The 23,534-nt window shown below is 37.4% G+C and overlaps 1 protein-coding gene across 4 annotated transcripts in view; it reads right to left on the reverse strand.

Annotated features, from left to right (window-relative positions):
- LOC114492295 (UDP-glucuronosyltransferase 2B31-like) overlaps window positions 1–23,534 on the reverse strand; it is a 48,524-nt gene that overhangs the window by 18,206 nt on the left and 6,784 nt on the right. For 2 of the 4 annotated variants that reach the window (XM_036021375.1, XM_036021373.1), the window contains exons 1-2: window positions 11,038–11,774; window positions 2,081–2,229 (exon numbers count right to left, since the gene is read on the reverse strand). In XM_036021375.1, coding sequence (XP_035877268.1) covers window positions 2,081–2,229; window positions 11,038–11,770 — 882 coding nt within the window. In that variant the 5' untranslated portion in view covers window positions 11,771–11,774. Of the gene's footprint in view, window positions 1–2,080; window positions 2,230–11,037; window positions 11,775–23,534 lie in introns of those variants that run through there. The other 2 variants (XM_028506490.2, XM_036021369.1) reach the window with 2 other exon arrangements.

Raw genomic sequence — 23,534 nt, forward strand, 5'->3', positions numbered from 1 at the left:
GTGTGTTATGTCTCAGTGTGTAGTTCACATCTCTTTACCCATTCATTTGTTGACAGACACTTAAGTTGTTTCCATTTATTGGCTCTGATGAATAATGGTGCAATAAACATGGGTTCATGAATATATTTTAATATCCTGTTTTTCTTACTTTTGGACATATACCCAGAGATGGGATTTTTGGATCATATGGCAGAAGATTTTTTCATTTCTCAAAAATATCCATACAGTTTTCCATAGTGGTTGCAATGATTTTACATTTCTACTGACGGTACACAGGGATCCTTTTTCTTCTAGATCACTGAGTTTTCTCACACAGCTAGTTTGAATTTGTTTTGGGTAAATCGTTTATATCCATGTCTGTATTTGGTTGCTGGAGGATTATTGTCAAACTTTGTGATCTATTTTTTTTTGTTTTTTCATGTCCTTTAAAGTTTCACATTGCTGGTTTTTGCATTTGAATTAGCAGTCACCTACTTTCATCTTTACTGCTTTCAAGGTAGAAATACCTTTAGTCAATACTGACATAGATAAGGCCTTTTCAGACCTTGTATGAATATGCCAGCTCCCTGCTTCTGGCTCCCTCTTGTGGGTGAGTTCTTAAATCTGGATGTCCTTCCTCCATCCAGTATAGCATGAGACCAGATGGTGATGGCCTCCCTATTTTCCTGAAGGTGGTGCTACAGCTCCAGTTTGTGGTGTTTTTTTGTGAGCAAACACTTGCCTGCATTCTGTTCTTGATCTGAAGCCTTCTCCCAAATCTTGTTCTTGCTGCTGAGCTTAGCATTTTGTACATGGAGCTGAGTGTAGAGGGCAGGAAGTATGGGTTTGGAATGCAGTTCACTTTTGGTGTCCATAGCCTAGTTGGGGGATCTGTAAGAGAGGTTTTCTTCCTAGTTTGTGGTCAGGCTTCCTGATGGAGGAGGGAGTGCAGTCAGGAGGAACTGTGTCTCTTTAAGGCCCTCTGAGAATCTTATGTGCTGTTCTCCTGATCTGTCCCCTTTGACCTTTACTGAGCTCCTGATTTAATATTCTGGATGCTGTGTGAGAGAAATGAGCCCTTTGGAAATGAGCATACCAGGGAAAGCTTACCCTCCACTGACTCACTTGTCCTATCCCCTGTTGGAGAAATCATGAGCTCTCTCTTAGCTTTAAATGATGTTGTCTTGGAGGAGGAGTGATGCTGGAAAAGTCAAGCTTCTTTCTACCTCATACCAAAGCATTTAAATGTATGTATTCTGTACTCCAATAGTGTGCTGGAACTTCTCTGGAAATCTGGACTTCTCCATCAGCTCCCTAAGCCATAGGTGACTGCTCAAGTCAGGATTTGTACATGCTCCTGGACTGCAGCCACAAGGGGCTGGAACAATTCATGATACCCTGTAGGCATCACAGCCAGTAGTGATGTCTCTCTGCCTATTATTTGATGTACAGGTGGGTGAGATTCTTTCCAGGTCCCTTGGCATGTAATGCTGGATTCCACCTTCCACAGAGAGATTTTTGTTCATGAACAGATAACACTTTTTTGTTCTTGAAGGGGACAGAAAAAGGGATGTATTTTGCTCACTTATGTCTGATTGCTGTCATCACTGCTGATGCACTGTGGTCCATTCTCACGGGATATTCTCTAACATTATAGTAGCATTGTGTTCTTTCTTTATTATAATACTTTCACACAATTTTTATACTTGCTTATATATTTTCAAGTAGAATATCTTGTGTGTGAGGGCAAAAATTGTGTCTGTTCCTCTACATGCTCATCACTTATCATTGCACTTTAGTACTGACATTAAAATTATTCTTTGAATTGTGACTATATTTTAATATGTATTGAATTAAGAAGGCCTCAATTTAACTGAATTGATTTCTAAAGCTTTCCAAGTATACCTCTTTTTTCTGTAATGATAATGACATTCAGACACTTGTAATAATATAGAAATATATGAGTTTCTAATTGTCATGTTACTCTCCTTGTATTCCTATATCTTTCTCAGTGTGATCAGACATTCTAAATGAAGAACATAGAATCATTACTACTAAAAATGCAAAGTAAACAAAGTAAAGCAAACACGGATAAGTTTACCTTAGGCAGAGGTTTGGCAGGCTTGCAGTGGAGTCCTCCAACAAATTCAAAATGTGGCAAGAGTGGGCGAGGAAATTCAAAATCCCAATAGGTTCGAATGAGCCATATTTCAGCTTTCCTCATCAACTCAGATAATGTTGTGGGTCTTCCTGAAAGGAAAAACAAACAAACAGAAAATTGATCAAAAGAGAATATTATAATGTGAATATAAAATTTAGTTTTCTGAAAAAGCTTGGAATAATGTAGCCAAAGATCTTTAAACTGTCAGTAGTTTTATAAGCTGACATAACTATATAGTATACATACTTTATATTATGTTGTTTATACATATGAACTATACATATGATAAAGTGTAATAGATTTTCTTCTCTAACATCACATCAGTACATTCACAATCATAGAAAATGATTAAACTGAAGCAACTATAGATTTAAACACATATTTGTTTACTCTGTAAAGCTGCAACTGTAATAGATGCAAATGTAAAGAATGATTTCAACTCCTCAATCAATTAATTCTACTATAGCCATGGAAACACTTTTCCCTAGATTATTTCGTGTGGTTTCTACAATTTAGCAAGCAATTTACTGGCGCTATAACTGTTTTTTATTTATTTTAGGAGCTTAATAATTCTTGTCATTAATGAAAATATTTACAAATAATTGCTGGAATAATTGGAATATTTTCATAAAGTATAATAATAGATGTCTTCATTCTTAATTTTGGATCATTTTGTCTTTAAAGGAAGAGTTTTCATTAAGTATGTGGGTTGGTCCAAAGAATTGTTTGTTTCTTTTTTTCCTTAAGATAGCTCTAGTAGTGCTTAGTTGTCTTTAACTTCATTTGTAACAATTATGTTAGATTATATTGTGACAGCTGTCATGTCAGTGTGCATTTGAAAAACTGAAAATTGGTGATTTCTTGTGTAGCCCTTTTAATATTAAAGATGGAAGACAATAAGCAACATTTTGGCATATCATGCATTGTTATTTCAGGAGAAGCAAAAATGCAACTGAAACACACAAAAAATTGTGCAGTGTATGGGGAAGGTGCTGTGACTGATCAAATGTGTCAAAAGTGGTTTGCAAAATTTTATGCTGGAGATTTCTTGCTAAACAATGTTCCACAGTAAGGTAGACCACTTCAGGTTGATAGCAACCAAAGCAAAACATTAATTGAGAACAATTAACATTATACCATGTGGGAGATAGATGACATACTCAAAATATCCAAGTGAAGCATTTAAAATCATTTGCACCAGCTTGGTTGTGTTAATTGCTTTCGTGAGTGGGTTCCACAGAACTTATGTGAAAAAAGTGTTCTTGACCGTTTTTCTGTATGTGAGTCCCTACTTAAATGTGATGAAAGCATTCCATTTTTAAAACAAATTGTGATGGATGATGAAAAGTGGATACTTTCCAATAATGTGTAATGGAAGAGACCATGGGGCAACCAAAATGAACCACCCACCACACCAAAGGCCAATCTTCATCCAAAGAAGGTGATGTTAATGTATATTGTAAGATTGGAAGGGAGTGCTCTATTGTGAGCTCCTTCCAGAAAACCAAATGATTAATTCCAGCAAGTACTGATCCCAGTTAGATCAACTGAAAGCAGCACTTAATGAAAAGCATCCAGAATTACTCAACAGAGAACACAAAATCTTCCATCAAGATAATGCAAGACCACATGTTTCTTTGATGACCAGGCAGAAACTTTACAGTTTGGCTGGGAAGTACTGATTCATCTGCTGTATTAACCAGACATTGCAATTTCAGATTTCCATTTATTTAGGTCTTCACAAAATTCTACTAATGGAAAAAATTTCAGTTACTTGGAAGACTGCACAAAGTGAATGGAATAGGTCTTTGCTCAAAAAGATAAAAAGTATTGGGGAGATGGAATTATGAAGTTGCCTGAAAGTGGCAGAAGGTACTGGAACAAAATGGTGAATGCATTATTCAGTAAAGTGATGGGTGGGGAAGAGGCATGATGGGGGAAGAGTGAATGGAAGCCATACTGACCTCCTCCCAGGACCAACCTGGAATTAAAACTAAATTGTGAAGAAATCACCCAGAACAAACAACTAAACAGTAGTGAGGAGAAGCCTTATAACCTTGGACTGAGAGAAGACTTATCTTCAGCATTAACTGACTGATAAGGACTGTGGTGGTGACTCAATAGGGCTGGGTGGGTGCCCACAGGTGGCAGTGCTGTAGGGATAATGAAGCAACTGGTTGGATCCCCTGAGAAGTGTAGGGTCTAATTCCTAAGCTGCAACCTCCAGACTAGAGCACTAGAGACCAAAAAGTATACAGGTAACAACCGGCAGTGAAAAGTGGCAAGGTTGCTATATGGCAGAGATGGACAGATGGAGATTCAAAAGACCCATTTAAAGAGCCAACACACAAACTTTCATTTGTAGCCACTTACCCAGGGATCTGGCAAAGGTGACGGGCAGAGTGGGCTAGGGATGCCCGAGGAGATACTTGGGACAAAAGCTTTGGGGAGAGAACTGAGAAAGTATCTGCTGGGATCCCCATGCTGAGTCATTCCCTATACTGCAGCAGCCATTGTGTTCAGACAGACCACTCCCCTCTGAGCAGCAACAGCCTGTGGAGGAACATTAGCCCCAAACCAGGAGGAATTCTGCCCTTCCCTGTAGGGCATAAGCCTGACTGCTGAGTGTAGAATGACTAGATTAACAATTGAAGGACATAGAAAGGGACAGTAGACCCCTGGAAGTCTCAAACAGGCTATCTAAGGTCAGATGGGGTCAATATCTTATATCAACAGAGGTGGATCCAGAAAGGAAAAACAGTGGTAAATACTGGAGGTACCAAGAGGAAATCCACTGTGGTCTTCTCCATGATTAGTGATATTTTCTTTCCTGCATAGCTTTTTAACATTCATTTCTTATTCATTAAGTTTGTACATATTAAGTCACTAGATTTTATACTGCAGTTTATTTCTCTCTTTTCTTATAATAGTCTTAATCTCTGTACTCCCTTATCGACTGTGTTATTTCCTGTTGATAGTGGGATGTCAGGAGTGGTTGATATTTTGGGGGATGTGGTTTTGTTCCCTGGGATTTATGGTTTTGTTTTGGCAGTGCCTGAACAACAGCATGCAAGACATGGTGGGCACAGTGACCCTTAGTCAACCAGGTAGATTATCGACTGTGTTATTTCCTGTTGATAGCGGGATGTCAGGAGTGGTTGATATTTTGGGGGATGTGGTTTTGTTCCCTGGGATTTATGGTTTTGTTTTGGCAGTGCCTGAACAACAGCATGCAAGACATGGTGGGCACAGTGACCCTTAGTCAACCAGGTAGAGGGAAAGACTCACCAAAGACCCAACAACAATCAAATCCCAATTACATCCAGAGAGTCAACATAAATGGCATAAAAGGCATCCTGAGAGCATCAAGTTCAGGATATCAAGGAGACAGCCATTGAATCTCACAGGTCTCCCACCATAGAAGTTCACACAAACAACTCAGAGAGTCAAAACGGGTCAATTTAGAAGCAGAGGGAAACAAAAAGAATCTCACAAATAATGGAAGATAAAGAAACCCCAATGAAAGGAAAGGAGGAATCCTCAGAAAGAGTGCTTAATGAAATAGAGGCAATGAAACTATCAGATATTGAGTTCAAAACAATGGTTATAAGGAAGCTCAATGAGCTCACTGAGAATTATCAAAACCTACAGGGAAGCTACATTTAACTTACTGCAAATCACACCATCATGAAAAAGGACATAGAAACAGTCAACAGGAGCCAAGAGGAAATGAAGAATACAATTTTTGAATTGAAGAACAGAATAGAAAGAATCAAAATCAGGCTAGATGAAGCAGAGGATTGAATCAGCAAGCTGGAGGACAAGGTAGAAAATAACTCCCAGAAAGAGCAAGAAAAGGAAAAGACTCAAAAAAAGGGTTCAGTAAAATTTAGGACAACATGAAATATAATCATATGGATATACAAAGGATACCAGAAAGAAAAGAAGAGGAGCAAGGGATGGAAAACCTGTTTAAAGGTAATGATGGAAAACTTCCTTAATTTGATGAGAGAAAAGTAACACAAATCCCAGAAGTAAAGAGGGCCTCAATCAAAAGGAACCCAAAGAGGCCCACTCTAAGACACATCATAATCAAAATGGCAAAATTCAAATACAAAGAGAAAATCTTAAAGTCAGCAAGGGAGAAAGAGGATGTAACTTACAAGGGAGCCCCTATCAGGCTAGCAGCTGACTTCTCAGTGGTAATGCTCCAAGCCAGAAGGAATGGCAAGAAATATTACAAGTAATGAAAAGCAAGGCCTGCGTGCAATGAAGACTACTCAACCCAGCAAGGCTCCCAGTTAAAATAGAAGGACAAATAAGGAGTTTCCTGGAGAAAAGAAGCCTCAAAGAATATACCCCCTCCAAACCAGCTCTTCAAGAGGTGCTAATGGAACTGCTTTAAGAAAAGGAATAAAAAGAGTGAGAGAGAGGAACACAGGTACAAAAGGAGTAAAATAACAATGAATAAGCAGCTATTGATAATACCTTTAAATGTAAATAGATTAAATGCTCCAATCAAAAGATACAGGGCAGCTGAATGGACAAAAAATCATGACCCACACACATGCTGCCTACAACAGACCCTCTTCAGACCAAAAGTCCTACACAGACTAGAAGTGAAGAGTTGGAATAAAATAATCCAAGGAAATGGACAAGAAAAAATTTGGGGTAGCAATACTTATATCAGACAAAACAGACCTCAAAACAAGGGCCAAAAAAAAAAAAAAGAGACAGACAAGGACACTTTATAATACCCAAGGGAAGAATCCATGAAGAAGACAAACATTATAAACATAAAGGCACCCATCATAGGAGCACCCAAAGGTATAAGGAAAATCTTGGAGATCTTCAAGAAAGATATACATAGCAACACACATATACTACGGGATTTTAACACTCCACTGTCAACAAATGATAGATCTTTTCAAATGCCCATGGAACATTTTCAAAGATAGACTGAATTAAAAGACACAAAACATGCCCTAACAAATTCAAGAATATTGAAATCGTTTCAAGCATTTTCTCAGGCAACAAGGGACTGAAACTAGAATCCAACCTCAAGGGAAAAAAGTCAAAAACACTCAAATTCATGGACATTGAATAGCACACTGTTAAACAATGAATGGGTTAATAATGAGATCAAGGAAGAAACCAAAAGGTTTCTGGAGAGAAATGAAAATAATCTCACAACAGTCTAAAACTTAGGGGACACTGCAAAGGCAGTTCTAAGAAGAAAGTTCATAGCGATACAAGCCTGCCTAAAAGAGATAGAAACATTTCCAATAAACAACCTAACCCTACACCTACAAGAACTGGAGAAACAACAACAGACAAAGCCCAGAATGAGTAGAAGCAAGGAGATAACCAAGATCAGAGCAGACTTGAATGATATATACTAAAAGAGCATATCTAAGGATCAATAAATCCTGGACCTTGTCTTTGAAAAGATAAATAAAATTGAGAAGCCTTAAAGCAGACTCGTCAAGAATAAAAGAGAGAGAACCCAAATAAACAAAATCAGAAGTGAATGAGGAGAGAGTACAAGCAAAAACTCAGAGATACAAAGAATTATAAGAAATTAATATGAAGAACTATATGCCAAGAAATTTGAAAACCTGGGTAAAATGGACAAATTTCTAGAAAAATAGTCTTCCAAAACTGAATGAAGAAGCAGAAAGCTTGAACAGACTGATAACAGCTGGCAAAACAGAAGTCAATCAAAACAGTAGTAATCAAAACATTCCTGGCACACGAAAGCCCTGGACAGGATGGTTTCACAGAAGAATTTTACAAAATATTTAAGGAAGTGCTTACCCCTATCCTTCACAGACTATTCCAAAAAATCCAAGAAGAGGGAAGACTCCCAAACTCTTTTTATGAAGCCAGGTTCATCCTAATCCCAAAACCAGATACAGACACAACAAAGAAAGAAAACTACAGACCAATATCACTGATGAACATAGATGCTAGAACCCTCAACAAATTATTGGCAAACCACACTCAGCAATAAATTAAAAAGATCATACACCATGATCAAGTGGGATTCATCCCAGGGATGCAAGGATGGTACAATAGCCAAAAATCAATAAAAATAATATACCACATAAACAAAAGGAAAGACAAAAATCACATGATCATATCAATAGATGCAGAAAAAGCATTTGGTAAGGTAGAGCACTCATTTACATTAAGAACAATCAGCAAAGTGGGAATAGAAGGAGCATTCCTCAACATAATGAAGGCCATATATGACAGACTTACAGCCAACATCATACTCAATGGGCAAAAATGAAAAATTTTCCCACTAAGATCAGGAATGAGACAAAGATGTCTGCTTTCACCACTCCTATTTCACATTGTATTGAGTGTCCTAGCATTCAAAAGAATGATCAGAAAAGAAAAAAAAGTCATCCAAATTTGAAAGGAGGAAGCAAAACTGTCATTATTTGGAGATGAACTTAGGGTCTACCTAGAAAGTCATGTAGACACCACAAAAGTTCTACTTGACCTAATAAGTGAATTTGGCAAAACAGCAGGATACAAGATCAATATTCAGAAATCAAAGGCATTTTTGTACACCAACAATGAAATATCAGAATCAGAAATCAGGAAAAAATTTCCATTTCCTATAGCAACAAGAAAAATAAAATACATCAGAATAAACCTAACCAAGGAGGCAAAAGACCTTTAGTCAGAAAACCACACAACACTGATGAAAGAAATTAGGAAAGACACAAACAAACAGAAGTATATACCATGTTCATGGATTGGAAGAATTAACATCATCAAAATGTCAGTACTATGCAAAGCAATTCATAGATTCAATGCAATCCTTATTAAACTACCAATGACATATTTCACACATATAGAACAAACACTTCAGAAATTTATATGGAACCATAAATGACCCTGAATAGCTTCAGAAATTTGGAGAAAGAAAAACAAAATGGGAGGGATCAGAATGACCGACATCAAACTATATTACATGGCCTCAAAAATCAAAACAGTCTAGTTCTGGCCTAAGAAGTGACACATAGATCAATGGAACAGAATAGAGAGCCCAGAAAATACCAAAGTCTGTATGGTCAATTAATAGTCAACAAAGGGGGCAGAAACATAAAATGGAGTAAAAATATCCTCTTCAACAAATGATGTTGGGAGACCTAGATCTCTACGTGTAAAAAATTAAACTTGATCACCAAGTTAAACCATATACAAAAAACACACGCATCAAGATGGATAGAAGATTTAAACATAAGTCATGATACCATAAAAGTTTTAGAGGAGAATACAGGCAGGAAAATATCAGATGTTCCATGCAGCAATATTTTCACCAATATGTCCCTTAGAACAAGGGATATAAATGAAAAACAACAAGTGAGACTTCATCAAAACAAAAACCTTCTGGAGAGCTAAAGAAAACCTCAGCAAAATTAAAAGGGCACCAATTGTATGGAAAAATATATTTGCAAATGATACCTTGGACAAGGGTTTGATCTCCAAAAGTATGTAAAGAACTCACACTCCACTCCAGGAAGATAAACAACCCAATTAAAAATGAGCAAAGGACCCGAATAGTACTTCTTTAAGGAGGATATGCAGAGGGGCCAGAGACATATGAAAAGATGCTCGGCATCACTAGCCATCAGAGAGATGCAAATTAAAACCACAATGTGATACTACTTCACACTGGTGAAAATGGCCATCAGAAATAAATCAAGAAACAACAAGTGTTGGAGAGGATGCAGAGAAATGGGAAACCTAGTGCACTGTTGGTGGGAATGCAGACTGGTGCAGCCACTGTGGAAAACAGTATAGAATTTCCTCAGACAACTAAAAATGGAACTCCCTTTTGACCCAGCAATTCCACTGCTGGGATTATACCCTAAGGATCCTGAAACACCAATTGAAAAGAACTTATGCTCCCCAATGTTCATAGCAGCACAATTTATAATATAGTCATGTGCTAGAAGCAGCATAAGTGCCCATCAGTAAATGAGTAGATCAAAAAATATTGCACATTTACAAAGTGAAACACTATGCAGCGTAAAGAGAAAAAGAGCTCCTACTCTTGGGACAGCATGGATGGAACTGGAGAATATTATGCTATGTGAAATAAGCTAGATGGTGAAAGACAAATACCATATGATCTTACCTGTAAGTGGAACCTAATCAACAAAAGAAAAAGCAAGGGAAATATAACCAGAGACACTGAAATAAAGAACAAACTGACAGTACCCAGACAGAGGTGGCAGGAGACAACAAGGGTGGAAGAGGGAAGGGTAGTCAAGAACATGCATAAAGGACACATGAAGAAAAACAAAGGGTGATAGAAACAGTGGAAGGTGAGGGTGGCTGGCATCAGGAAGAGTGGTGTTGGGAAAATGTGAAAATGGTACTTGAACAACAACAAAAAAGAGAGAAAAAATAAAGTTACTGGTGAAAAAGAAAAATGTGTGTTGTATCTGTACTTTAATAATGAATAAACATTTCTGACAACCCAATAATTTACTGACTTACATGTCCACCTTTCAACATTTTTTTAGATGTTTAATTGGATGAATTCTAAGTTCTTAGTGAAGGGACGGGAAATCATTAGAAACCCCAAATTATATGTTCTTCTGCCTGAGATAGAGTCACGGTATCATGAAAGAATCCTTCAGGTAATATGGCAAAATAGTTCAGTTGTAAATCAAAGTAAAGTATATAAGAGGAGACAATTTTTCACTGATCTTATAATATAAGAATTTCCATAATATTTGTGAGAATGAGAGATCAATTTATAATTTTATTTCCACATTTTACTTATATGACACTTAATATTTAGGCAAACTCACCTTCCAGGGCACTAAGAAAGTTAAATTTTCATACTACCAAATAAACACATAACTTACCTAGTACTTCACTATAAAATTGATCCCAGTCCTCACGAAACATTTGAAACCAGAAGTCAAAATAAAGCACATACAACATATTTTTTACCCTCTCGATGAATGTCATTTGATCACTTAATTCTGACAAGATAATAGGTACGTAGGATGGAGGGAATGGAAGTCCTCCACTCTGCTTTTCAACTGCAAAGCCAGGAAAGAAGCGGAGACTGTACACAAGAGGTATGTTAAGTAGCTCAGCCAGCAGTTCACCACAGGGTCCCACAGCATCTGCAAGAACGACATCAAACTTTCCTTGCTGGAGTTTTGTCATAAGTTCCTTGTTCAAAACTGCATCTTTACAGAGCTTTAGAACAGAATCACCGAATTCCAAAAGGATTTCTTCCATTAGTGATAAATAAGTCCAAAATGTATCTTTAGGTATATATGTCCATTTAGAGATCAGCTGCATGACAAGTTTCTGAAAATCATCTTTTTTAAAAGATGTAGGATAAATCTCAAATTTAATAGCAGATGGTTTATTGGGATCAATAAGAATTGAAGCTGTATGTGTCAGAACAGTCACTTCATGACCTCTCTGGACAAGTTCATCTAGGATGGTCTTCATATTGATCCAATGGCTGTATTCAGTGGGCCACACCAGCACCTTTCCACAACCCCCAGGGCTGAACTGACAACTCAGCTGTAGCAGCAGAAGAACTGAAATCCATTTCATAGGCATCCTGCTGGAACACATGCTTGCTTCCAAACTACTGATCCCTTTTGTCATTGCTCATGTTTATCTAAGGAGCTGTTTATATTTTAACTTCCTAATCAATCTGGAAGTTAAAATATAACACCTACACCTCAAAGTAAGTATAGCATCCTCATATAAATATCAGAGCACTCACAGAGAAGTTGGGAAAGCTAATGTAGATTATCCTGTTTTTGAACAAGTGGATTTAATATCTGTTCTATGATTATAAGTGCTAACAATGACCTTTTGTGTGTTAGTGTGTCATTTCTACTTAAAGGCTCTTTCATAAGTAGAAAAGAAAAGGGCATAACCAGAAATATAGAAACATATGAAGAGAAAAAATCACAGGTACATTTAATAAATACAGCAAATCTGACATTTAAAAAGCTAGTATGAAGGTCAAAAGAATAAATGTATATAACCCAAATAAACATGTAATAATTAGTTAGAGGGTGCACAACTCAGAAATATCTAAAAGATGATGTCAATAAGAAAATGTGGAAGAGAAAGTAAACAATAGTTCTTACAGAATATATTTGAACTTAAATGCATACTAGCTTAAAACGGACTGCTATAGATATAGAAGGGTATATGTGAACTTTGTGATGACTTCAAAACAAAACCCTAAAAAAAAGATACAAATAACAAAGAAAGGAATATATGCAAAGCAATGCAGACAAGCATCAAACCACAAAGGAAGAGATTAAGAGAAGAAAAGAACAGAGGATTACTATAACAACAAAAATGATTAGCAATGTGGCAATGGGTACATAGCTTTAAATGATTACTTTAAATTTAAATGTATCTTATAGTCCAATAAAAAGGCACAGTGTACACTGGATGGTGTAGCTCAGTTGGTTGGAGCATTGTCCCATAGACCAAAAGTTTGTAGGTTTGATTCCCAGTCATGGCACATACCCAGGTTGCAAGTTGGATTCTCAGTTGAGGCACCTATGAGGAGGCAACTGGCCAATGTTTCTCTCTCACATTGATGTTTCTCTTTCTCTCTCCCCTTGTTTCTCTCCCTTCCTGTCTCTCTGAAAGCAATAAAAAAGTGTCCTTGGGTGAGGATACATGTTTTTTAAAAGACATAGCGCAACTGAATGGATTAAAAACACTTGCTTCATCAATATGCTGCTTACAAGAGACACTGAAAATTCAAAGACACATAGCCAGAAAATGGAAAGATGAAAAAAGATATTCCATGCAAACAGAAATAGAAACAGAGCTGAGGAAGCATTGCTTATAACAGACTAAGTAGATTTTAAAACAAAAATTTAAAATTAAGGCAAAGGACATTACATAATTATAAAGTGGTCAATTGAAGTAGAGAATGTAGCATTTGTAAATATCAGTACACCCAACATAGGAATATCTGAATATATAAAGCGATTATTAATGAGCATCAAGTGAGATATCCAAAGTAATACTATAATAGTAGGATACTTATACCAAATTACATCAATTGGTAGATCATCCAGTTAGAAAATTAATAAACAAAGAATGGCTTAAAATGTCACTTTAGATCAGATTGACGTAATACATGTTTATGGAACATTTCATCCACAAAATAAACAGCAAATTTTATTCAAGTGCCCAGAGAACATTGTTTATAATAGAGCACATACTAGGATACAAATTAAGTCTCAAAACATTTCCCTTGGCTGAAATTATATCGAGCATTTCTTCTGATTACAATGGCACAAAACTAGACATCAACGACAGGAAGGAAACTGGAATGAACACCTGAAAACTAAGCAACATGCTACTGAACAGCTAATGGATCACAAGCAAATCAGACAAGAAATCCAAAGCACCTTATAACAAATATAAATGAAAACAGTTTTTGAAAATTTATGGGATGAAGCAAAACAGTTGTAAGAGGGCAGTTCATAGCATACAGGCGGACCTCAGGAAACAAGAAAAATCCCAAATAAAAAATCCTGCTTTACATCTAATGGAACTAGAAAAAGAACAGATGAAACCCCAAGTAAACAGAAGGAAGGAAATAGTTATGATCAGAGCAAAAGTAAATGAAAAAGAAATAACCTACTGAAAGAACAATAAAACTAAGGGATGTTTCTTTTAAAGAAACAAAAGTGGTAAATATACAGCCAAATTCAAGAAAAAAATGAACAAATAAATAAAATCATCAAAGAGAGAGGAGCAGTTACAATTGACACCACAGAAATACAAAGACCCACTAACAGATATTACAATTAGATGCTAAGAAACCCAACAATCTAGAAGAAACTGGTGAATTTGTTAAAGTATGTAACATTCCAATGCTGAACAAGAAGAAATACAAAATTTACATAGATTCATTACTAGCAATGAAATTGAAGCAGCATTAGTTGGGCTTCTGGTCAAGATTGTGGCATAGGTAAATGTGGTACCTAATTCTCTGACAGCCACATGAAAGTAATTTACAGAGCAACCATCATTCATTAACCTGTGAAATGTAGCTGAACAGAAGAGACCTACAACTAAGGATATAAAGAAGAAACAACAACAAGACTAGTCAGGGGCAGACACAAGGAATGGGCTGCTCTCACACTCACATGTGGCAGATAAAATTTGGGAGGGATATCTCAAGCTGCAGAATTCTCCCCTGAGGAGCGAGTGGTCTTAGTGCCACACCAAGATCCCAGCCCAGGGTGCCAGTGCCAGGAAGATAAGTCTCCATAACCTCTGGCTGCAAAAACTAGTGAGGATTGTTGCTGAGTGAGACAGAGCACTCCTGGAATTCCAGGTATTCATCTTAAAGTGCCAACTCACCAACTTACTTGTACTCACTCTCTCTGAGCTCCAACACTGGGGTAGCAGCAGCTCAAAAGGCACCAGGGACATCCAGGGAGAAACTGAAGTGTCTGGCATTAGGGTGAGAGCTGGAAGGGCATCTTTCTCCTAGACAGAATTGCTGTCAAAGGCCATTGTTCCTTTTCTGTGCCTTCTCCCCAGAACCAGCAGGCAGGTACCATATCTGAGTCTCCATCAATCTTGCTAACACTCTTAGCCTTGGCCTGGTGATTCCTTGAGACCAAGCCCATCCCAAGCCCTTTTCAATGGCTTTTCCGTACTAACAGACTATCCTGATTCATGCTTCTGACTTTCCTAAAATTTCTCAGATGAGCAGCATCTGTCCTTGGTGTGTTTTATATAACTTGTTAAGTGGCCCCATGCTGGGCAGTAGCAGTAGCTGGTCTAGGTTCACAGCTTGGCCTCTCTGGGCCACCTCCAAGCCCAGCATTGGTTCTAGCCATCTACATAGTCCTTTGTAGCTCATGGTGGCTCCAGCCAGAACACAGGCAGTGATGACCTTGGCCTGCATCTCCTAGGAGGACCCAGAGCCAGTGCACCTGGTGGAGAGCTTCAGGCCATAATGAAACATTGCCAAACCATCTCCACAAACGAGACACTGGAGGGATGGCCTCAGCAGACACCAGAGCCCTACTGAAGTAATTCCTGCCTCATGAGTGGGCCCCTGCACAGCTAATCCTTAATGGGGGTAGTAACCAGTCCTTGTAGTCAATCAGCCTTGGGGTAAATATCTTCAATTAGCGTGACATCAGCAATCACATATCAACTTCAATAGGAGGGTGTACACATTTCACACAGGAGGGTGGACCTGGAGTGCCCAACCCAGGTAAATGTAGAGGCTGTGTCACTGGACCTCAAAGGATACCTACTATATAAGACCACTTTATCAAGCCTGGGAGATATAGAAGCTCTACATAATATATGGAAACAAAGACAGGGATGCCATAATGAGGAGACAAAGATGGATGTACCAATAAAAAATGGAAAAAAGTCCAGAAAATATACTAAACAAAATGGGGACTAATAATTTACCAGATGCAAAGTTCAAAACAATGTTTATATGGATGCTCAGGAAACTTAGGAAAAGAGAGTACAAACTTAGTGGCAACTTCAGCAAAGAGTAAGAAACATAAAAATAGAACTAGAAAACATAAAAAAAATAATCAGTCAGAAATAAAGAATATACTATCTAAAATGAAGAATACATTATAAGGAATGAAGAGTAGAGAAGATTAAGCAGAAGATCAAATCAGAGATTTGGAAAACAAGAAAGAAGAAAACACCCAATCAGAACAGCAAAATAGAAAAAGAATTTCAAAAAAAATGAGAATTGTATAAAGAACTCTGGGAAAATATCAAGCACACAAACATTTACATGATGTGGATGCCAGAGGAGAAAAGAGAGAGCAATGAATTGAAAGCTTGTGTGAAAAAATGACAGAAATCTTCCCTAAAGTGATGAAGGAAAGAGACATACATATGAGTCCAGGAAGTGCAGACAGTTCCAAACAAGATGAATCCAAAGAGGGTCACACTAAGACACATCATTATTAAAATCCCAAAGATGAAAGACAGAAATTATCTTAAAGGTAGAAGTACAAAAGCAGGTATTTATATGCAGGGGAGCTCACATAAGATTTTGAGCTGATTTCTCAACAGAAAGTTTACAGACCAGAAGGGATTGATACAAACTATTCAAAGTAATGAAAAACAAAGACTGCCAACAAAGAGTACTCTACACAACTAAGCTATCCTTTAGAACCAAAGGAGGTATAAAGAGCTTCCCAAACAAGAACAAGCTAAAAGAGTGCATTACCACCAAATCAGTATTACATGAAATGTTGGAGTCTTCTTTAAGAAGAAAAGAAATATGTCAGGTGGGAGGGGCTTGAAGAGATGAGTATAAAAGTTGCAGGGATTAAGAAATATAAATTGGTAGATACAGAATAGTCATGGAAATGTAAAATGGAGCATAAGTAATTTAGTCAATATTCTAATAAGTATGTGCAATGTCAGATGGGTATGAGATTTATCTGGGTGATCACTTAGTAAGTTACATAATATGTAATTACTGGGGGTTGTACACGTGAAACCAATGCAATATCGCATGTCAACTGTAATTACAAAAGAGAAAATATTGTCAGAAAAAGAAGGAAATTGAAATAGTAATAAATACTCTCTACAAACAAAAGCCCATGACCAGATGGCTTCACAGGTTATTCTACCAAACTTTTAAAGAAGAATTAATGCCTGTTCTTAAAGTATTTTAAAAATTGAGGGAAGAATGCTGTCAATCTCATACTATGAAGCCAGCGTTAGTCTGATACAAGAAACAGACACAAACATTAAAAAGAAAGAAAATTATAGGCCAATGTTCTTCATAAATATAGATGTAAAATTCTTAACAACATTAGTTTCAGAGGGATTATACACCATGCCCAAGTGGGATTTATCTCAGAGATGAAAGGTTGATTCAACTATAGTAAGTCAATTGTGGTACATCTCAATAACAATAAAAGATATAAATCATATGATCATCTCAAAAGATGCAGGTAAAGCATTTGACAAAATTCAACATCCTTTTATAATAAAAAACTCTCAGCAAAGTGGGCATATAAGGCATGTATCTCAACATAATAAAGGCCATAGATGACAAACCCCCAGCTGACATCATACTCAATGGTGAAAAGGTGAAAGCTGTTCCTATAAGATTAAGAACAAGACAAGGATGCCCACTATCAGAACTTCTATTTAACACATTGAAAGTACTAGCACAGCAATTGTAAGAAAAAGAAAAGAGAGGAATCCAAACCATAAATGAAGAAGTAAAAAATCTCATTATTTGAGGGTGACACAATGCTATATATATAGAAAACCCAAAAGATGCCAACACAAAACTACTAAAACTAATAAAAGAATTTTGTGAAGCTGCAGAATACAGAATCATTACATAAAAATCTATTGCATTTCTATAGACCAATAATAAACAATTAGAGTGCTTAATATGAATGTTTAGAATGTAATAAGCAATTACAATGTACAACCCAGTTGGGCCACCTGGCTAGAGTGACACATACTACTTTTACATTGGTGGGTCTAGGGTGTTAACAGTTTACAATGAACATGACAGCAATGCCAATGATGGGATTCTGTGGCTTTCTGCTCTGGAGCTGTGATTGTTCCCTGCAGGGTCTCGAAAAAGGAAATTAAACTGACATTTCAAAGGCATGTTACCATAGATGGAAAAAGACCATAGATAGTCTCAGTTAAGGTAAGGATTGGCCTTTGTCAAGAAAGATACTGGACAAGGACATGACTACCTGCCATGACTCCCTTTAGTTAGGAAGTGTTAATTTCAGACCATCCTATGTGGTTAGTTTTGGTCTCTGAGGTGGTAAGGCCTTCCATACAGGCCTTCCCTGAGCTTGTCAGGTTTGGTGTGTGGACCCTCTTTGTCCACACTATCTAGAAGAGTATGTGGAAGATTGGGGTATTTCTTTCTAAATTATTTGTGAATATTCACTGGTGAAAGCATCTGTGCTAGGAGTTTTTCTTTTATTTTAATGAGGACTCATTTGAAAGTTGTAAGCCTTGGCTGTCGTAGCTCAGTGGATTGAGCATGGGCTGCAAACCAAAGTATTGCAGGTTTGATTCCCAGTCAGGCCACATACCTGGGTTGTAGGCCACGGCCCCCAGCAACCTCACATTGATGTTTCTCTTCTCTTTCTTTCTCCCTCCCTTCCCTCTCTAAAAATAAATAACATCTTTAAAAAAAGGAAAGTTGTAATAATTTTTCACAAAGATGCAATATATTTATGGGTATTATTTGGCAATTCAAAATTTCTATTTCTGCTTATTCTTGTATCACTTTGTATAAATTGTGTTTCATACTAATTTTTTCATTATAGAGAGTTTTGTTTAATCATTACACCTAATACACTGTTAAGAAAAGTTTTGATGCCTGATGACTCTGTTCTTTATTATGTCTGATGATGGTAATTTGTACTGCTCTATTTCTTTCTTGATCCAAATGCCTGTTTATTTATTTGGTCTGTTAAGACACAGTGTTTGACCTCATGGATCATCTTCATTGTGTTTGTATTACAGTAATTCATTTTCCCTTTAATATTAATTCCTTCTACTTAGGTTAAATTTGCTGTTGTTTCTCTAAGATCTTAAAATGCCAGCTTAGTTCACTGTGTTTTAGTCTTTTTACTTTTTAAATCTATGTGCATTTTAGGCTCTCAGTTTCCTTTAAAGTGCAGCACAAACCTTGATACATTTAATTTTTATGATCATCAATTAAATGTGGTAAAATTTCCATGATGATATCTTCATTGACTCTGACCTATTTATCAAAAAATTATTTAATTTTTCAAATTTGCTGAGTCTTGGTTTATGGGTGGTAACCATGTGGTCAATATTGGTATCTTATGATATATGCTTTTGACAAATGTGTATTCCCAGTTTTGTATCTATCTATCAATGTAGCTTGCCAAAGACTATGAAGGGGCATGGAAAGTGAATTCTAATGCTATGAAATGTATATAGAGAAAGGAAAAAATATTCTAAAATTGAATTATGATGATGGGGTGAGGGTTTCATGACTCTGTAAACACTAAATATGTTGAAATTTTATACCCTAAAGAGATGAATTTTAGTAAGTTATATCACTATATACCCCATTAAAATAATGATATTAATGAAAATAAGTTTTAACAAAATATTTTTATAGTTTCAGAAATTTTAAGTATTGAATTAAAATATTTTTCTGGTATTGCTTTCATGTTCATCAGTTTTTCTGTGCATTTAGTCACACTTGAAAAAGTTTTGCTCCAGGAGGGACAAGATGGCAGCATGGTAGGAGGGAACAGATTGCACTTCCTCTACACGCGGGACAAAAACCTAACTGATCAGCAGAGGAACAGACCAAATAGCCAAGAATTTCACAACATACATGAAAATTAAAGATCAAAAATTGTAGAGGACATTGAAAAAACAAAGGGTAAGGGGAATGCTTCAGGATAATAAGGACTCAGGGATCAGCGCTGGACCAGGATGCAGCCCCAGGCCCAGCGCTTCCGTAGCTGGGTCAACCATTCCCTTCCTGGCCAAACAAGGATTGAGAGCACTGGGTGAGGTCTGGGTGCTTGAAGGCACTGAGAGGGGAGTGAGGACTGAGTGGCAAGCACACAGGAACTGTGAGTACCCACACATAGCTATAGGAAGAGTGTGCCACGGAGCCTGTGTGACAATGGGCGGCCTGGTCACAGGCCAGCACTTGCAACCCCGAGAAAGTGTGGTTCTGTGGAAGACCCGGAGCCCACAGCGGTGAACAAGGAAAAGGTGCGGGTGCTCCGCAGGATCCCTGGTGCCCATGGCCATGAACTCAGGGGAAGTGTGCACCCCTCAGGATCCCCAAGCCCACACACATGAACCCAGAAAAGGTGAGGGCGCTCTGTAGGATCCACAGAGCACACAACCGTGAACATAGGGAAGGTGAACACACTCTGCACTCTACACTTCGCAGGATACAGGGAACCAATGGCCGTGAGCTCTGAAGAGCTCCTTAAGACGACCCAGATCCCACACCCAGGGCCTTACAGTGAGGCACCAGACTGGGTCTGGGGAGAACTTGCGGCTAGCCCTGGAGACAGTAAGCAAGAGGCTGACTGAGTGCTGAATAGGAAGGGAGAAAAGAGATATCAACTGCCTCTGAGCCTGCTGAAGCCAGCAAGAACAGAAAAAATGGTTTGGCCTGTTGGAAACCAACAAGAGGTTTTTTGTTATTTTGTCTTTTTTTTAAGTAACTTTTTGTTTTTTTATTACTGTTTTTATACCTCTCAATTCCTTATGCTTCTCTTTCTGTCTTTCTAGTGTTATTCCTTCTTCCTTTTCTTTCCAAATTTATCTCTTCTTCCTTCCATCTTCTGCTTTTTTTCCTTCTTTTTTTTTGAACTGGCAAGTTACTGCATATTTGTATTATCATTTGTTCATTATTCTTACATTTTTTATTTTAATAGTATTTTGGTATTCCTCTTCTTTCTGCATAGACTTCTTTGCTTGGCTGATTATATTGTATCATTTGACAGGTTTCCCTTGTTATCTCATTCATAGTGTATTGCTAATTTACTGTCCTCCATCTGTGTTCCATTAGTACACTACTCAAGGATATATACTCCCTATTCTTGTTATCTAGATTTCATAGATTTTGTCATATGATTGTTGTTCTAGTAATACTGTAAATAATAGCTATTCCACACAGTTGTAAATACTACACAACACCCCTCCCAATCTTAGCCCACTTCACGGTTTCCCAAACTCTATTACTATAGTGGTTAATGCTATTCTCTCACACACTACACCTGTTTACTATTCTTTACTCTCACCCTACCTCAGAATCTTACCTCCCACAACCTCACTGCTTTCCAGATCCAACTCACAATCCTTTCCTCCGCAATAAGAGCCTTATCTTCTTTCCATTCTTTCTAAAAAGTGGCTAGTGGGGTGGAAGATCATGGTTAACAATATATATAGCCAAAGGATCTTCTGTCTCTTCTCTACTGGCTGCTACTGTAAATATCATAGAATACTCTCTTGCTGTCTTAAACCATTTTGCCTTCCCCTTCCAACTGATCACAAAAAAGAGTAGGTGGAAGCTGTGAACACCAGGATACCCAAAGGAGACTGCACCACTGAATATCACAGGTATTCTACCACAGAAGTTCACACCATAATCACAGGGAACCAGAACAGATCAATTTAAGAAACAGAGGCTAATAAGAAGAGTCTCACAAACAATGAGAAGACAAAGAAAAATCCCCAAATGAAGGGAAAGGAGGAAGTCGCAGAAAGAATGCTAAATGAAAAAGAGGCAACTCAACTATCAGATATTGAGTTCAAAGCAATGATTATCAGGAAGCTGAATGAACTCACAATGAGCTACCAGAAACTACAGGGAAACTACAATGAACTCACTGAAAACTATATCAACATGGAAAAGGAAATAGAAACTATCAACAAGGGCCAAGAGGAAATGAAGAATACAATTTCTGAACTGAAGAACACAGAGGAAGGAATGAAAAGCAGGATTGATGAAGCAGAAGACTGGATTAGTGAATTGGAGGACAAAGTAGAAAAAAAACACCCAGAAAGAGCAAGAAAAGGAAAAGAGGCTCAGAAGGAATGAAGAGGGATTAAGAGAAATGCAAGACAATATGAAACGTAATAATATCCATATAACAGGGATACCAGAGAGAGAAGAGCAAGGGATAGAAAACCTATTTGAAAAAGTAATGATGGAAAAATTTCCTAATTTGATGAGAGGAAAAAGTCACACAAATCCAGGAAACAGAGTCCTAATTGTTGGGAACAAGAAAATTAAGAACTAAATGTGACCTTAGTAAACAGGAACCGCATTGTAGCTAAAAGGAACTAACAAGGGAGACAGAGTGTAGGATGTAGTTAAGCAAATGGCTTATGTCATGCAAATATTCTCCCCTGGGGCTGCTGAATAAGCAATGTTTTGTTTAGTTTTAAAAATTTGAATTTTACCCTGTTCCCGCGTGTGGTCTCTGTAAGCAAATAGCTAACTGCCACATCAGCTTCTGTAAAATGCTTGCTTGCTTGCTCGCGCCAAAACCCCTATATAAGAACCTAGCTGTAAGCGCTCGGGGCAACTCTTTTATCTGCAGCCCCTGTGGGTACTGTGTCTCCGGACACTTTAAGAGTTCGCCCCTGTGCAGGTTAAACTTGGCCAATAAAGCAACATCTTTGATATCCTAAAAGTCTCCGACATTTGTCCTTGCATTTGCTGAATATAACACTAATCAAGAGGAATCCAAAGAGGCCCACCTCAAGACATATCATCATTAAAATGGCAAAATTTCAAGACAAAGAGAGAATCTTAAAGGCAGCCAGGGAGAACCAGGAAATAACATGCAAGGGAGCCCCAATAAGGGAAGCAGCTTTCTTCTCAATGGAAATGCTCCAGACCAGAAGGGAATGGTAGAAATATTCCAAGTAATGAAAAGCAAGGGCCTACAACCAAGACTGCTTTATTCAGCAAGGCTCCCAATTAAAATGGAAGGCCAAACAAGGAGCTTCCTTGACAAAAGAAGCCTCAAAGAATATACCCACTCCAAACCAGCTCTGAAACAGAGGCATGGGAATTGCTTTTAAGAAAAGGAATAAAAACAGTGAGAGAGAGAGAGGAGCACAGGTACAAAGGGAGTAAAATGACAATGAATAAATACCTATCAATAATACCCTTAAATGTAAATGGATTAAATGCTCCAATCAAAAGACATAGGGTAGCTGAATGGACAAGAAATCATGACCCATAAATTTGCTGTGTAAAACAGATCCTCTTCAGAACAAAATACCTATACAGACTGAAAGTGAAAGCCTAAAAAATAGTCCAAGGAAATAGACAAGAAAAAAAGTTGGGGTAGCAATACGTATATCAGACAAAACAGACTTCAAAACAAAGGCCAAAAAAGAGACAGAGAAGGACACTTCATAATACCCAAAGGAAGAATCCATGAAGAAGACTAACATTATAAACATATACACACCAAACATAGGAGCACCTAAATGTATAAGGAAAATCTTTGAGGACTTCAAGAAAAATATAGATAGTAACACACATATACTAGGGAATTTTAACACCCCACTGTAAACAAATGAGAGATCTTCCAAACAAAATATCAACAAGGATATTGTGGCATTGGACAAAATCTTAATCAAGTGGACTTAACTGAGATTATATATATATAAAGTTAATTATATATATAATTATATATATTATTATATGTAATAAACTTTCAAGCCAAAGAAACACAATTCTTTTCAAATGCACACGGAACATTTTCAAAGATAGACCACATGAAAGGACAGAAAACATGCCCCAACAAATTAAAAAATATTAAAATCATTTCATATG

This window comes from Phyllostomus discolor, chromosome 1 (genome assembly GCF_004126475.2).
Source record: "Phyllostomus discolor isolate MPI-MPIP mPhyDis1 chromosome 1, mPhyDis1.pri.v3, whole genome shotgun sequence".
NCBI classification, from domain to species: Eukaryota; Metazoa; Chordata; class Mammalia; order Chiroptera; family Phyllostomidae; genus Phyllostomus; species Phyllostomus discolor.